The following is a 15,755-nucleotide window of genomic DNA, read 5'->3' as shown; positions in this document are numbered from 1 at the left end:
TCTCTCTCTCTCTCTCTCTCTCTCTCTCTCTCTCTCTCTCTCTCTCTCTCTCTCTCTCTCTCTCTCTCTCTCTCTCTCTCTCTCTCTCCTCTCTTTCCATCTCTCTATCTCCCTCTCTTTCCATCTCTCTCTATCCATCTCCATCTCTCCATCTCTCTCTCTCCTTCTCTTTCCATCCCTCTCTATCTCCACCTCTCTCTCTCCTTCTCTTTCCATCTCTCTCATCTCTCTCCCCTCTTTCTTCATCTCTCTCTTCCTCTCTTTCCATCTCTCTCCCTCTCTCTCTCCATCTCTCCCTCCATCTCTCTCCCTCCATCTCTTTCCCTCCATCACTCTCCCCCATCTCTCTCCCCCATCTCTTTCCCTCCATCACTCTCCCCCATCTCTCTCCCCCATCTCTCTCCCTCCATCACTCTCCCCCATCTCTCTCCCCCCATCTCTCTCCCTCTCTCTCTCCTTGCTCTGCTTGATATGTTTTACTTCACCACAGCAGAGTGCTCGAGGACGAAGCTGAAGTAATGGACACTGTTTTTTTATCAAATAGTTTACCTCAGAAACGGAATATGTGGCTTCATTGATGGTGGAGGATATCTACGTAACTAGAACATCTAATATACATTTGAGTTTATTTTCAACCCACTTTGGCCCTGTATAGACAAATAGGATCGGGGTATAGAGACGGGACAAGGGGCAAGGATAGAGACTCTAGATACGTTGGATGGGACGAGGGAAAATGTCATGTTGTATCTGTATAACATGCCTTGCATGAATAACATTCAGCCACAAGCCAGGTCCGTGTTCCCACAGCTGACATCACCCATAAACAAACACCATGTGATAGCAGGCTGTCAAATGCAAGAAATCATATATCGTTAGAAACCATAATGACACCTTTCATTTCCATTTCTCAGCTAAAGGCTTCTGAATCACAATCAACATCTCACAAAACCATTCTCTCAAAATCAAGTTTTTTTATCTCACAAGGGACAAACATATTTTTTATATCCTCTTTTGTGTAAATATACAATGTAGTAGTATCTTTTACAAAAGTAAAATACTGACATTCTAAGGAAAAGCACACAACGACAAGATAGGGCAATTTCAGTCAACAGAGTCCATATAGCCAACTGTTATGGAGAGAAGATGATGAGGCCGGATCCACTTGGAGTTAGTTGGTTTATTTTTCCAGTTTGAGGAAGAGGAAAGCGAGGAGCAACTGACAGGATAGAATTCTGATGAGGAGGGCACCTCTCTCTACCAAGCTTCACCCCCCACTACTCCCTCCCCTAACATCGTGTTCTCCCCCCCTCCCTCACAGCACGGCAGACAGGCAGGCCGAGCTGAGCTGGAGAACCTTGATTTGGGGCTGATGTGTTTTATAAGCAGAGGTTGGTGTGACGATGGAGAGAACCAGGAAACTAGAAAGCATTCTGGCTTTTAACCCCTTCCTTCCCTCATTTACAACTCTTTCTCTCAATCTCTTACTTTGTCTTCCTCTCTCTGGACGTGGCACCTGGGTGGGTTCAGTCGGCGTAGAGGATGAACCCAGAGAAGGTGCTGTATTTGTTGTTGTTGCCGCCGTGAGCCTTGCCCCCGTCCAGCTTGATGTAGACCTCGTCGCCTGCGTCTAGGTGGAGGATGACGCTATTGGAGGCGTAGTCATAGTTCTGGTCAGCGTCCTGGGCGATGGCACTGGCTCGCACCTGGAACAGAGAGGAGAGGAAAGAGAGGATGTGTAGGTTAGAGAAACATTCTGCACTCGTTTGATCTGAAATGGAAGTCATTTCTGTTGTCATGCTTTGATTTAGCCTTGTTCACAAAAACAACAAGTCAGGAGCCTTCTGGCGCATCACACACAAACAACATGATTTGAATTAGGCTATCATTGGTTTGTCATTGAATGTTCCGCCGTGAATTGAATGCGGTGGGCAGGGGAGTCGGGTCAGATGGTTGTTGTCTCTGATCAAAGCGCTGCTCAGTGTTCTCCACCTGAGTAGACATTCTAAGAAACCCAAAAACGGGGCTTACTCTCCTGGTGACCTGGTTCTATTATACACTTAGAAATAAAATAAAAAGTACCATCTAGAACCTTAAAAGCTTTTACTGCAGTGGGCGAAATCAGGGTCACACGGAGTGTTTCTTGGTAGTCTTAAATAAATCTACTCTGAAACAAAAGTATACACCTCACTCACATGGTTATGGGCTTAGAAGAACACACCAATATTGCACATTATATACATCACAGAAGACTGAAATATATATATATATATATTTATATAGGAATAACAGATTTTCTGCAGTTTTTTCTATATAATGTTTATTCATTCTGAAAAATATGAATAACATTCCACCCATGAGGCCACTAGGTAATTCGACTGCAGGAAAGGGCTATAGGGTCATTTGGCATTCCACATAGGAGAACCCTTTGTTGGTTCCACCTCTGTGGAAAGGGTCCTACATGGAACCCAAAATGCTTCTATCTGGAACCAATATGTTCTTGTTTTTACCTCAAGCCTAAAAGGCTTACCCTTTTTTTCTGAGTGTAGAGGGAACTACTGAGGAGTTACAGTGAAATACATCAAGGACACCCACCTCACATCAACTTAGAAAAAGTGAAAAATAAATCCCTATACTTTAGTGAATGAGAAAATACTGTGAAAGTAAGTGTGATTGAATGAATAAATTACTGTAAATCTACCATAGAAATTGCATTTATGTTGGCCGTAGCCTATGTGGTGAGTATGGTATTGCCAGATTGCTTGGCAGTCTGAGCGTTTGGAGCTGGATCTCCCTGACCTCTGGTCCTGGCTAATTAAGCTCCATCTGAAACGTTCTCTTCTCTCCTGGGAGAACGGTGTGGGCTGTATTGAGAAATGGGTGCCCTGACAGTAATAACTGTGTGTGTGTGTGTGTGTGTGTGTGTGTGTGTGTGTGTGTGTGTGTGTGTGTGTGTGTGTGTGTGTGTGTGTGTGTGTGTGTGTGTGTGTGTGTGTGTGTGTGTGTGTGTGTGTGTGTGTGTGTGTGTGTGTGTGTGTGTGTGTGTGTGTGTGTGTGTGTGTGTGTGTGTGTGTGTGTGTATGCGACAGAAATAAGTACTTTTTAAAGCTAACCATTGACCATTCATGTAGAGTTTTACAAAAATAAACTGAAGTGCGGCAGATTGTACTGCACTGAGACATCACATTGGACATCACATTGGCCAGGTCGCAATTGTAGATGAGAACTTTTTCTCAACTTGCCTACCTGGTTAAATAAAGGTGAAATAAAATAAAAACATCACCAGTACACAAGAACAGAAAGATAAGGGCCTAAATAAATAGCATCAGCACCATACATTTTGGGAGACCAAAGCATCTGAGATATACATTTAGTTGCCATAAACCCTGATATTGTCTGTAGCTAAGAATCTTTTATAATCTGTCCAATGTAAAACACAGCTGTCATAAACTCAATCAAACTACTCTTTTTCCCATGCATTTCTTCTCTAAAAATCTTCTGGATCTGAATCTAAAGTATGGGCAGGGTCCCAGATCTGGTGTGCCGCCCGGCAGCCTGGCTGAGCAGGTGGCAGGGATAAGATGGGACAATTAATTGGCCCGTTTAACCAGTGGCCACACACAATGGATTTATTGACACATCTGAGGGCCAAGGGGCTGGCACATGCCTCCTGCAACAACGCACTGATGGGGTTTAACCCTGTAGACCTGTCAGTGATTGTCTGTGTGCCAGGGTTAGGGGAGAGCGGGAGAACAGAGGGATGGGTGGAGGAGTAGAGAGAGACAGGGTGGGAGACTTGCTGTCTAATGAATCTATGTATTTCACTTCCCTCCCTCTACTACTGCTGTAATTATGAGGGTCCCGTGTGGCTCAGGTGGTAGAGTGTGGTGCTTGCAACGCCAGGGTTGTGGGTTTGATTCCCACAGGGGACCAGTATGAGGAAAAACTACTAACATGTATCTAATGAATGTTGTTCTTGATAAAAATGTTAGTTAAAAACTTCTTAGGGTTGTAATCCCGTTAACGGGATTGATATGACAACACTCAGTGAAAGCGCAGAGCTTCAAATCAACAGAAATCTCATAATTAAAATTCCTCAAACATACTTGTATCTTATACTGTTTTAAAGGTACTCTTGTTGTTAATCCCACCACAGTGTCCGATTTCAAATAGGCTTTACAGCGAAAGCACCACAAACGATTATGTTAGGTCACCACCAACTCAGAAAACACAGCCATTTTTCCAGCCAAAGAGAGGAGTCACAGAAAGCACAAATAGAGATAAAATTAATCACTAACCTTTGATGATCTTCATCGGATGACACTCACAGGACTTCATGTTACACAGTACATGTATGTTTTGTTTGATAAAGTTCATATTTATATTTAAAAAATCTCAGTATACATTGGCGCTAGTTCACTAGTTCACTAGTTCCAAAAACATCCGGTGATATTGCAGAGAGACACATCATTTTACAGAAATACTCATTATAAATGTTGATGAAAATACAATTGTTAGACATGGAAATATAGATATACCTCTCCTTAATGCAACCGCTGTGTCAGATTTTTAAAAAAAAATGACGGAAAAAGCAAACCCTGTAATAATCTGAGATGGCGCTCAGAAAAAGAAAAATTATACGCCATGTTGGAGTCAACAGAAATCAGAATTAACATTATAAATATTTCCTTACCTTTGATGATCTTCATCAGAATGCACTCCCAGGAATCCTAGTTCCACAATAAATGTTTGTTTTGTTCGATAATGTCCATTGTTTTGATACCAAATTAAAGCTACACTTGTTGTGAATACAGCCAACATGTCAGATTTCAAAAAGGCTTTTCGGCGAAAGCAAACAATGCTATTATCTGAGGATCTGAGGATGGCAAATTCTGAATGCTGCCCCCTATCCTAGAGAAGTTAACACAGGTGTGAGTGTTGACGAGGACAAGGCTGGAGATCCCTCTGTCATGCTGATTGAATTCAAATAACATACATGGAAGATTCAAGAGGAGGGTGGTGCTTAGAATCATTGTTCTTGCTCTGTCAACCATGGTCACCTGCAAGGAAACACGTGCCGTCATCATTGCTTTGCACAAAAAGGGCTTCACAGGCAAGGATATTGCTGCCAGTAAGATTGCACTGAAATCAACCATTTATCGGATCATCAAGAACTTCAAGGAGAGCGGTTCAATTGTTGTGAAGAAGGCTTCAGGGCGCCCAAGAAAGTCCAGCAAGCACCAGAACCATCTCCTAAAGTTGATTCAGCTGCGGGATCGGGGCACCACCAGTACAAAGCTTGCTCAGGAATGGCAGCAGGCAGGTGTGAGTGCATCTGCACACACAGTGAGGCGAAGACTTTTGGAGGATGGCCTGGTGTCAAGAAGGGCAACAGAGAAGCCACTTCTCTGCAGGAAAAACATCAGGTACAGACCGATATTCTGCAAATGGTACATGGATTGGACTGCTGAGGACTGGGGTAAAGTTAATTTCTCTGATGAATCCCCTTTCCGATTGTTTGGGCCATCTGGGGAAAAAAGCTTATCTGGAGAAGACAAGGTGAGCGCTACCATCAGTCCTGTGTCATGCCAACAGTAAAGCATCCTGAGACCATTCATGTGTGGGGTTGCTTCTCAGCCAAGGGAGTGGACTCACTCACAATTTAGCCTAAGAAGACAGCAATGAATAAAGAATGGTACCAACACATCCTCCGAGAACAACTTCTCCCAACCATCCATGAACATTTTGGTGACAAACAATGCCTTTTCCAGCATGATGGAGCACCTTGCCATAAGGCAAAAGTGATAACGAAGTGGCTCGGGGAACAAAACATTGATATTTTGGGTCCATGGCCAGGAAACTCCCCAGACCTTAATCCCATTGAGAATTTGTGGTCAATCCTCAAGAGGCGGGTGGACAAACAAAACCCCACAAATTCTGACAAACTCCAAGCATTGATTATGCAAGAATGGGCTGCCATCAGTCAGGATGTGGCCCAGAAGTTAATTGACAGCATGCCAGGGCAGATTGCAGAGGTCTTGAAAAAGAAGGGTCAACACTGCAAATATTGACTCTTTGCATCAACTTCATGTAATTGTCAATAAAAGACTTTGACACTTATGAAATGCTTGTAATTATATACTTTTGTCATAAATGTATGTTTCACACAGCAATATGCTAATTCGTCTGCTTTCAAATGTTTTTCCAAAGTAAATGCTGTTAGATTGCATGCTCTTTTTAAAAAATCATTTGATAACCAATCACAGGAGGGCGTTGTCACATGGAATTTAAATAATTTTATAGGATCTTTATAGTGTCACATTCATTAGTGTTATGAAGGTCTTCTAGGGTCTTACAAACCCTACTATGTGTGCTTTTTTTTAAGGCCACACAAAGCATTCCCTATTACGTTAAAGAGATACTTCCAGATTTTGGCAATAAGGACCTTGATCTACTTCCCCAGTGTCAGATGAACTCATGGATACCTGGGCGCTAAATGACTGGAAGTCTATGGTATCTACTAGAGGTCATGGGCTCCTGAACGTTTCTGCAAAAAGATTTAGTTAGATAAACTTGGAGTTTTTTCACAAGGACCTATAAAATATACTACTCTCTACAACACAACCTTCATTTTAAATCAAAACTCCAAACCTACAGCCTGGATTTTGGGTAACATTACTTGGAAGGATTCTTACTTCCAAGGACTCTCCAGCTAACTTTCTAGTAAACCAACAAACAGCAGAAACATCAAAATACCATCCAACCTGGACCTGAGTGAGTATTGTTCAGTCTGAAGCTGCTTCTATAGCCAAGATGTAAAAGGTACAATCTCTAGATATTTTACTTTATATAAACACTGATAAGTTAAGGCTACAGAGCTACCAAGCTTGCTAGGACTGAACAGACCCAGCTGCAACTTCAATTAGCGCTGAAGTATGAAAGCCCTTGAACCCAACAATGGCAGCGGAGAATCACAACCTCACCAATCCCAAATGCAGAGGGCTCTGAAGCCCCCTGCTCCATGTCTTCGTTACACCCCTGTGCAGAGAAATAGAAAATGACACCGCACGAAAAGACAACAAACAGAAGGTCCTCGGGGACAATCCAGAAACACTATTTGCGGACTGTTAAAAGACTGGGAACATAAGCAATTTAATTTTCCACACAGACAATCCCCTGGCACGGCACAGTGCTATAAGACCACACTATCCCTCTGTCAATAGTGAGGGTATTGGCCCCAGGTGGAAACGAAGACCCTGAGACTGCGACAGCCTCTATACATTTTGTATCAAAAGGTTGGAACAGTGGTGGTGCACGCGATTTTCAAACACTTCCAACAGGTCTGAGGTCCTCTGCTTTTGACCCGAAGAGCAGGAACCCAGACTTCACCAAATAAATCAGAAATGCAGACATTGTCATCCTGCAAGAAACATGATATAGAGGAGATGGATCCACTGGTTGCTGCTAGACTCTAAAGGAAATTCTCTCAACAAATAAAAATGTCCTCCTGTGTGCTACCTATATTCCCCCCCCATATAATGCCCATAGTTTATCCAGTCTGGAGAGGAAGATCAACAATTTCCATACCCACGGACATGTACTAGTTTGGTGAACTAAACGCCTGAACTGGATAAGAACCCGACATTCTCAGCACACGAAGACACATGCCTACCTGGAGGTGAAGGTATTGCTTCCCTAAACACATACCACAAAAAAAAAAAAAAAATGGGTCACAACTCCTTGCAGCTCAGTCGCATGCTGGGTCTGTACATAGGCTTTGCGGGGAATCCTACGGTAGGTACACACCTACAGCTCATCCCTTGGCAATGGGTACTGTAAACTAGATGTCGAACGAATTATTATTATTATTATTATTTATTTTTTATTTTTTTAATCGGAATGCCCAAATTTTTTATTTTTTTATATAATTTTTTTAAAATTAGGACCGATTTCAAGTTTTCATAACAATCGGAAATCGGTAGTTTTGGACACTGATTTTGCCGATACACAAGAATACCAATTTCCGATTGTTATGAAAACTTGAAATCGGTCCTGATTAAATCAGGCATTTCGGTCGACATCTAAATAAAAATTAAATAAAGATGTAAAAAAATATATATTTTTACACCTTTTTATTGAATCTTTATTTAACTAGGCAAGTCAGTTAACACATTGGTATTTTCATTGACGGCCTAGGAACGGTGGGTTAACTGCCTCTTTCAGGGACAGAACCATAGATTTTCACCATGTCAGCTCGGGGGATTCAATCTTGCAACCTTACAGTTAACTAGTCAAACCACCTGCCTCATTGCACTCCACGAGGAGACTTCCTGTTATGCGAATGCAGTAAGCCAAGGTAAGTTGCTAGCTAGCATTAAACTTATCTTATAAAAATCAATCAATTATAATCACTAACGTCAGTTAACTACACATGGTTGATGATATTACTAGTTTATCTAGCCTGCATTGCATATAATTGATGCGGTGCGTATCGTTGCTCCAATATGTACCTAACCATGAACATCATTGCCTTTCTTAAAATCAATACACATAAGTATATATTTTTAAACCTACATATTTAGCTAAAAGAAATCCATGTTAGCAGGCAATATTAACCAGGTGAAATTGTGTCACTTCTCTTGAGTTCATTGCACGCAGAGTTGGTGTATATGCAACAGCTTGGGCTGCCTAATTTGCCAGAATTTTACGTAATTATGACATAACACTGAATGTTGTGCAATGTAAAAGGAATATTTAGACTAATGGATACCACCCCTTAGATAAAATACGGAACGGTTCCGTATTTCACTGAAAGAATAAACGACTTGTTTTCGAGATGATAGTTTCCGGATTCTACCATATTTTGTAAGTCGCTCTGGATAAGAGCGTCTGCTAAATGACTTAAATGTAATGTAAATGTATGTCCAAGTAGCTACTTTTGTTAGGGCGTTTAGTACACAAATCCAAACACTCGTGCAGGTCCAGCCGAACGTCGGACGAAAACTTATATTACAAAAAGTTATATTACAGATCGTAGAAACATTTCAAACTAAGTATAGAATCAATCTTTAGGATGTTTTTATCATAACTCTTCAATAACGTTCCAAACGGAGAATTCTGTTGTCTGTAGAAAAGCCATGGAACGCAGGTCGCTATCATGTGAAATGCGTGTGACCAGGACCTGGTTCTCTGCCAGACCACTGACTGAAAGAACGCTCATCTGGCCCCACATCCCAGTAGAAGCCTCATTCAAGTTTCTAAAGACGGTTGACATCTAGAGGAAGCCTTAGGAAGTGCAACATAACCAATATTACACTGTGTATTCAATAGGGGCTGGGTTGAAAATCGACCAACTGCAGATTTCCCACTTCCTGTTTGGACTTCTTCTCAGGTTTTTTCCTGCCATATGAGTTCTGTTATACTCACAGACATCATTCAAACAGTTTTAGAAACTTCAGAGTGTATTCTATCCAATACTACTAATAATATGCATATATTAGCAACTGGGACTGAGGAGTAGGCCGTTTACTCTGGGCACCTTTCATCCAAGCTACTCAATACTGCCCCTGCAGCCATAAGAAGTTTTAAAATGTCTTTGTTTTTATCTTTTCCAAGTCATGAGAGCAGATAGTTAACCATATTCATTATGTCATGTAATGTCAATCTTTAAATGTTTTACTCAAAGGCAGTCTATATAAAGATAAAGTCATCACAACTTAAATTATCTGACAATTTGACTGACATTTTAATTGGAGAAACATAATATGCACATTGTGAAAATGCAGTGAAAGCTAATTCAATAAAAGCTAATTCAATGAAAGCTAATTCAATGAAAGCTAATTCAATGAAAGCAAAGTGAACTAATGCCCAATAGCTATGATGGGTTGTGAGTCATTACAAGCAACAGGCAGGGACATTGAAGCTGTCTATTCAATTTAATCAAATAACAGCGTTTGAGTCAGTCCCTAGTCAGTGCTGAAGAAAGTGTTTTGAGAGATAAATGTATTGATTTGACACATTGTGTTTAAAAACCAGTCTAAGCTAAGCTATGATGTGAGTGACAATGCATGATCAATAAATGACGAAATTGACTGAAAACGTCCCATCATCGCGGGCATGATGACAACTGTCAGAGGAAGGATATTTCGTCCTCTAAAGGCTTTAAGAAATCAACCAATATGAAAAAACATGGTCATATTTGTTCTCCTTTAAAGCTGGGAAAACTTTTGTCCAGTCTTCCAAAGGCGGTCTATATGAAAGTCTTTAGAAACTATGAAAGACTAGAACTGAGTGAGAGAGAAGCGGAAAGCTACTCAAAGGGCATGTGAAGAAGAGTTGAGAATACCTCCACTCCCGCAATTACCTCAACTCCCTCGTTCCACTGCCCATTGACTCGGTACTGGTACTCCGTGTATACAGTTTGTTATTGCTAATTTATTGTGTTACTATTCCCCTTTTATTTGGAAAATATTTGTCTTTTTAATTCTACATAACTTTGAATGGACTTGTAAGTAAGCATTCCATGGTAAAGTATACACCTGTATACCGTCTGGTGTTCAACCTTCCCAAGTTCTCTCACGTCACCCCGCTCCTCCGCTCTCTCCACTGGCTTCCAGTTGAAGCTCACATCCGCTACAAGACCATGGTGCTTGCCTACGGAGCTGTGAGGGGAACGGCACCTCAGTACCTCCAGGCTCTGATCAGGCCCTACACCCAAACAAGGGCACTGCGTTCATCCACTTCTGGCCTGCTCGCCTCCCTACCACTGAGGAAGTACAGTTCCCGCTCAGCCCAGTCAAAACTGTTCGCTGCTCTGGCCCCCCAATGGTGGAACAAACTCCCTCACGACGCCAGGACAGCGGAGTCAATCACCACCTTCCGGAGACACCTGAAACCCCACCTCTTTAAGGAATACCTAGGATAGGATAAGTAATCCTTCTCACCCCCCCTTTAAGATTTAGATGCACTATTGTAAAGTGACTGTTCTACTGGATGTCATAAGGTGAATGCACCAATTTGTAAGTCGCTCTGGATAAGAGCGTCTGCTAAATGACTTAAATGTAATGTAAATGTTATATTTGGCGCACTGCAAGATCATTTTCAACATTGATAGGGCACACATCCACTGCTAACACATCATGTGCCTGTCATCCCGTCTCTTTAGCGGGTCTTGTGACAGATGGAAAAGCGGAACTTTTTCACCGTGGAGACAATACGATGGTACACTATGTCACGTGGAGCAGCATTTCATCCACTGACATCAGTGCCTCATCGCTTTCATCACATTCAGGCATCTTGGAAGCCTTGCCAGTCCTTTGGAATCGGCCTACTTCTTTGACAGCTGGGTACGAAGCACCCTGCTGACCATCAGACAGTCACGATAATGAGAATCTGTGAAATCTCAAGTGATTTCATGAAGCCTTCTCCTTAGTGTATCTCCCTCGTCTGTTCCACTCTTCTCACAACAGAGGACGAAAGTCATTGTGGCTGTTGAGACACAATCATGCCAGACACCTTAGATTATTCTCAACCAGAATAAGAAGAATGTTCAGTAACAGTTGTCTGTAGCTAAGACATCCCAGCTTGCATGAAGGTCTTTGTCATGTCTTTTTCCACTTTCAAGGTGAAGTACTCTGAGTAATGCTATGAAGGTCTGTGCCAAACAGTTATGCTGAAGCCATCCTTAAAGGTGTAGATTTTATATATAGCACAATGTACTACAGGCATCTATGAGTCTTTTTTCATTGTTTACCTTCCTGATTAAATCTTAAGGCTCATATCGATGTGCAAACAAAGCTCTCTCTCCTGATCCGTAGCAGCAGTCGTCCACTGCATATTAATATGAGATGATTCGCCCTGAGCACACAAAGTCAACACGCTCTTATTAGAAGGTTGCTGCTTGGTGCCGGATGTGGGCGGCGGATAGGGGCTTGGTTGGATGTGTCTATGGGGATTTTGATGAAGCTTCTTCAAATATTTCTCTTATTGCCTTCACATTGAACTCTGGGACCTCTGTTGTCAGAGGTGTGCGATATGACTCGCTTCAACTCCTTGTGTCAGAAAGTTAAGGAAGTCAACTTGCCAAGGACTATCCTTCAGCTAGTAGAAATCCAATGCATTTGTTCTCAGCAACTATTGATTGCAAAGAATCTGACCACGCTGTAGTCATATTAAATCATTGAGATTGGAACGGTCATTCATGGCTCTATTCACTGTTCATTCTCTATGTCTTTGACTCAGTCACTGTTGTACACAACGACAGAGAAGCCACATCATTCACCCTCACACTGTACTCGGAACAACTCACAAGCTGGAAGCGCAAGCCATAGGTTAGACTTTGGAAAGTGAGAGAGAAAGAGAGAGAAGGGGGGAGTGAGCAAAAGAAGCAGCGAGATGGAAAGAGAGAACAAAACGGCAACTGGCAGAGCATGGCCTCAGAATAGAACACGACGTGGAACACTTGACACAACAAACAAAGTGTGAGCGCCCGGGCCAGCCTAGCCTACTCCAGCGAATGCAGATGGCCCCAGAGTCGTCTGACGTTGTCTCGTCTCCCCACAGCCGTGGCCGCTGAAGCATGTTAGCATCCGTCACATTGTCGCTGTGATGCCTCTGATTGAATAATGCTCTGCGTGGTACTGGACCACTAGAGAGAGATGGGAGCTGAGGGCTGAGGCTGGGCTGCTTCAGCTTAATAGATAATGCCCCCCCCCCGCCCCAGACTCCACAGTGAATACCACTCCATTCGACTCCGCTCGCATTCTGAATGCATTTGAATATGAATGGGGAGTTTATCAATAATGTCAGCACTTGTACCTATAATGGGCCTCTGAGATGAAGGGATGACAGCTTTTTGCATATTCACTGTCCTCTGCTAAAGCTGATTAGTTCTACAGAGTTGGGAATCATGTTGAGTTGCGATGGCATTTTGCATCATCCTATAGCTAACAGCTGAAATGCCTGGTGTTGTGTTGTTGTATTGATTGCCAATACAAAAGGTCCAAACAACCCATTGAAATATTGTACTGGAATAGGGCCTCGTTGTACTGGAATAGGGCCTCGTTGTACTGGAATAGGGCCTCGTTGTACTGGAATAGGGCCTCGTTGTACTGGAATAGGGCCTCGTTGTACTGGAATAGGGCCTCGTTGTACTGGAATAGGGCCTCGTTGTACTGGAATAGGGCCTCGTTGTACTGGAATAGGGCCTCGTTGTTCTAGCTGTTTGCTGGTGTCAGTAACAGACCCTCTTGGACACTGATATGTTCTCTCCAGTAGTAGTGACAAGGACATGTCTGGATGGAGGACAGCTTCTGACATTTCTCTGGCAGGGACTTGTTGACTCACCATTAAGCTTCCATTCTTTAAACTTCGCTCGCCTCTTTCTAAATCCAAGTGTACCGCCACCTAATTGGGTTTGAACACCCAACCGTGAGCCGCATGCCTGATGGCAGCTTAGCCACCCTGTCACAACCCTGTCACATCTCCTAACCCACACCACCAATGCACACTCACACATGCAGAGGTACACATGCGCGCACACACACACACATTTGCACGTGCTCAAAGACACACACACATACACAAACCTAGTCAAAAGACCATTGCCCCATAGATTTTTGGTGTCAGCTGTTGTTCTGAGGAAAGGGTTGTCATGGTGTCAAAAGAAACATGATTAACTACATGATACGTTGTTGAGAGAAAGACTTTGTGCATTAATCACTGCATCTGTACTGTTTGTACCTTCAGGGCTTTTCTTCCTGGTAACGTGAATGCCTTTCATTGCATGAACCTCTCCACAGTTTACACAGTTGTTTATGTAATGCCAAAGTGTCCCTCCCACTGGGTGTCAAGGAAAATCAAAGCCTGTCATCACGGAAATGCATTATGTATTACAACAACCACTCGGGGGGATAATGACACGACAAAACACAGAGGCGATGGATGGGGGCAACAGTGATAACAATGGGGCTGTAAAATCCTCTGGCTTGTTGTGATGCTGATGTATTGGCACAGACTTATCACTGGGAAAGGGGAGGAGGAGGAGAGGAGAAACAGAGAGAGGTAGAGGGGGAAGGGTCAACTCTGACCTGCGTGTGGCCCAGCTACTCTTGCCTGTTTGTGACTCACTCGTGTCAGTCAGATGCTGTGAGAAATGCTCAACTTTCAGCACTGCTCAGTCTCAATCCCCACTCACTCCCTGCATCTCGGTAACACAATGTTTTTAGGGTAGAATCTGGTGACACGTTGAACCCTTGCACAACATAAGGCAAGTTATTTTAGTCACTATGAATTTTAAGAAACCGTTATTGTTTGAAATGCAACACAAAGTATTATGGGGTATTGAGAGGAGCATTTTGCAGTGTGAGAAACCTCCCTAACGAGGCAAAGCTTAGGCAGAAAGTGCTAATAGTCTTGAAGGAGAGGCAGGTTCAGACGTTTTGCTGCCGAATGCATTTTTCATGAAGTGCCCTATTCATCATTTCTGGCTGGATGGATCGTTGATATCTCCCATATTCATGTTTAGAGGGGAGAGCCACCTTGTTAAGCACATACAGTAACTTAGTGTGAGTCACTTTGGAGCCATTGACATGAGGTTTCCCTGTACTGTGAGAGAGGGGGTTGGGGGTTATCAGAATGGTTTGAATTGGGTGATGGCAAGATGTCAGGGCATAGAGAGAGAGATATGTTTACATAAGAACAGGCCCATGGGCGCTTTCCCGTCCCCCGTATTTGCTCCCATTATAATGAAGGAGTCTTGTGAGTCAACACCAAATGTCATGCAGGAGTCAGTCATCTCCAGACGGAAACCCAGAGGCTATTTTAGACCATACGCTCCTGTGTTTCAATGTATGGGGATGTTACAGCACTTATTCATAAACTATTCAATCGGAGATGACAGTGGAGATGAAGTCCTAGCGAGGTCTGGCCGCTGCTCTGCTATTTAGAGGGACAAGACCGCAGAGAGGCTGAAGAAGAGATGGCGTTGGAGAGAAGTAGTAGTAGTATGGGGATTGTGTTTGCTTTCCTTTGGGAAACCTCTACGATAAGTGATAGATTTTCTTCCGTTGGTTGGCGATGACAGCCGGGTGTCATCTTGACATTTCCAATGTGTGTGGTATTTCTTAACAACATGGGCAAATCTTCATTTAATAGTCCTACCGCACCTAATTAGGCTGCTTCTAATGTTCCACTCGGCAGAGTGTCAAATCCGATGTCCAATTACACTGCAAATCAAGGCCTCTGCTACCTCTCCAGCTGATTATAGAGTGAGGGTCATAGACTACATCCTGGGTCTGTCAGACTGGGTACGGGTGACACACATGCAGGCAAATTCATGAACGCATGCACACAGACAGAGACACACGCACGCACATGGTGGGATCAATACCAAGGGCTGAGGGCAGCTCGCCTTTCCCTACCCCAGACACCTCCGTCTACTCTAGACAGAGGTTCTCTGTTCCTGAAGACATACAGAGATGAACAGCGGCCCCTCAGTCTCAGTGCTATAAAACCTCAACCTAGCCCAAAGATATTCTCAGCCTTTATTTTAGCATCAGAATGTTAAGTAGACTGTTTAGCTGATGAGATATGGTAACACTTTATTTTAAGGTACACATATTAGCCAATCATTTGTAGTGTATAAGTGTGTATATAAGTGGCCATTATAAGGCCTTAATGAGGTCTTATTAGCCATATATTAGGCCGTAACTAAGTATTTTCTTATTCAAACATTATGAGTCATGTATTACTGGACAATC

At 42.9% G+C, this 15,755-nt stretch overlaps 1 protein-coding gene and 1 non-coding gene across 2 annotated transcripts in view; one reads left to right on the top strand and one right to left on the bottom strand.

Moving 5' to 3' along the window:
* Positions 1-897: 897 nt before the first annotated feature.
* Positions 898-15,755, bottom strand: part of LOC124000283 (C1q-related factor-like) — a 30,552-nt gene continuing 15,694 nt past the window's right edge. The window contains exon 2 of the mRNA XM_046306546.1: positions 898-1,703. Within this exon, the coding sequence (XP_046162502.1) occupies positions 1,524-1,703 (180 nt within the window). The 3' untranslated portion in view covers positions 898-1,523. The remainder of the gene's footprint in view (positions 1,704-15,755) is intronic.
* Positions 3,855-3,930, top strand: trnaa-ugc. The gene has a single exon. It is a non-coding gene; the product is annotated as a tRNA-Ala (tRNA).

This window comes from Oncorhynchus gorbuscha, linkage group LG16 (genome assembly GCF_021184085.1).
Source record: "Oncorhynchus gorbuscha isolate QuinsamMale2020 ecotype Even-year linkage group LG16, OgorEven_v1.0, whole genome shotgun sequence".
Classification (NCBI taxonomy): Eukaryota; Metazoa; Chordata; class Actinopteri; order Salmoniformes; family Salmonidae; genus Oncorhynchus; species Oncorhynchus gorbuscha.
Note: the sequence above shows the minus strand (reverse complement) of the source record. Positions and strands in the feature narration are given on the sequence as shown.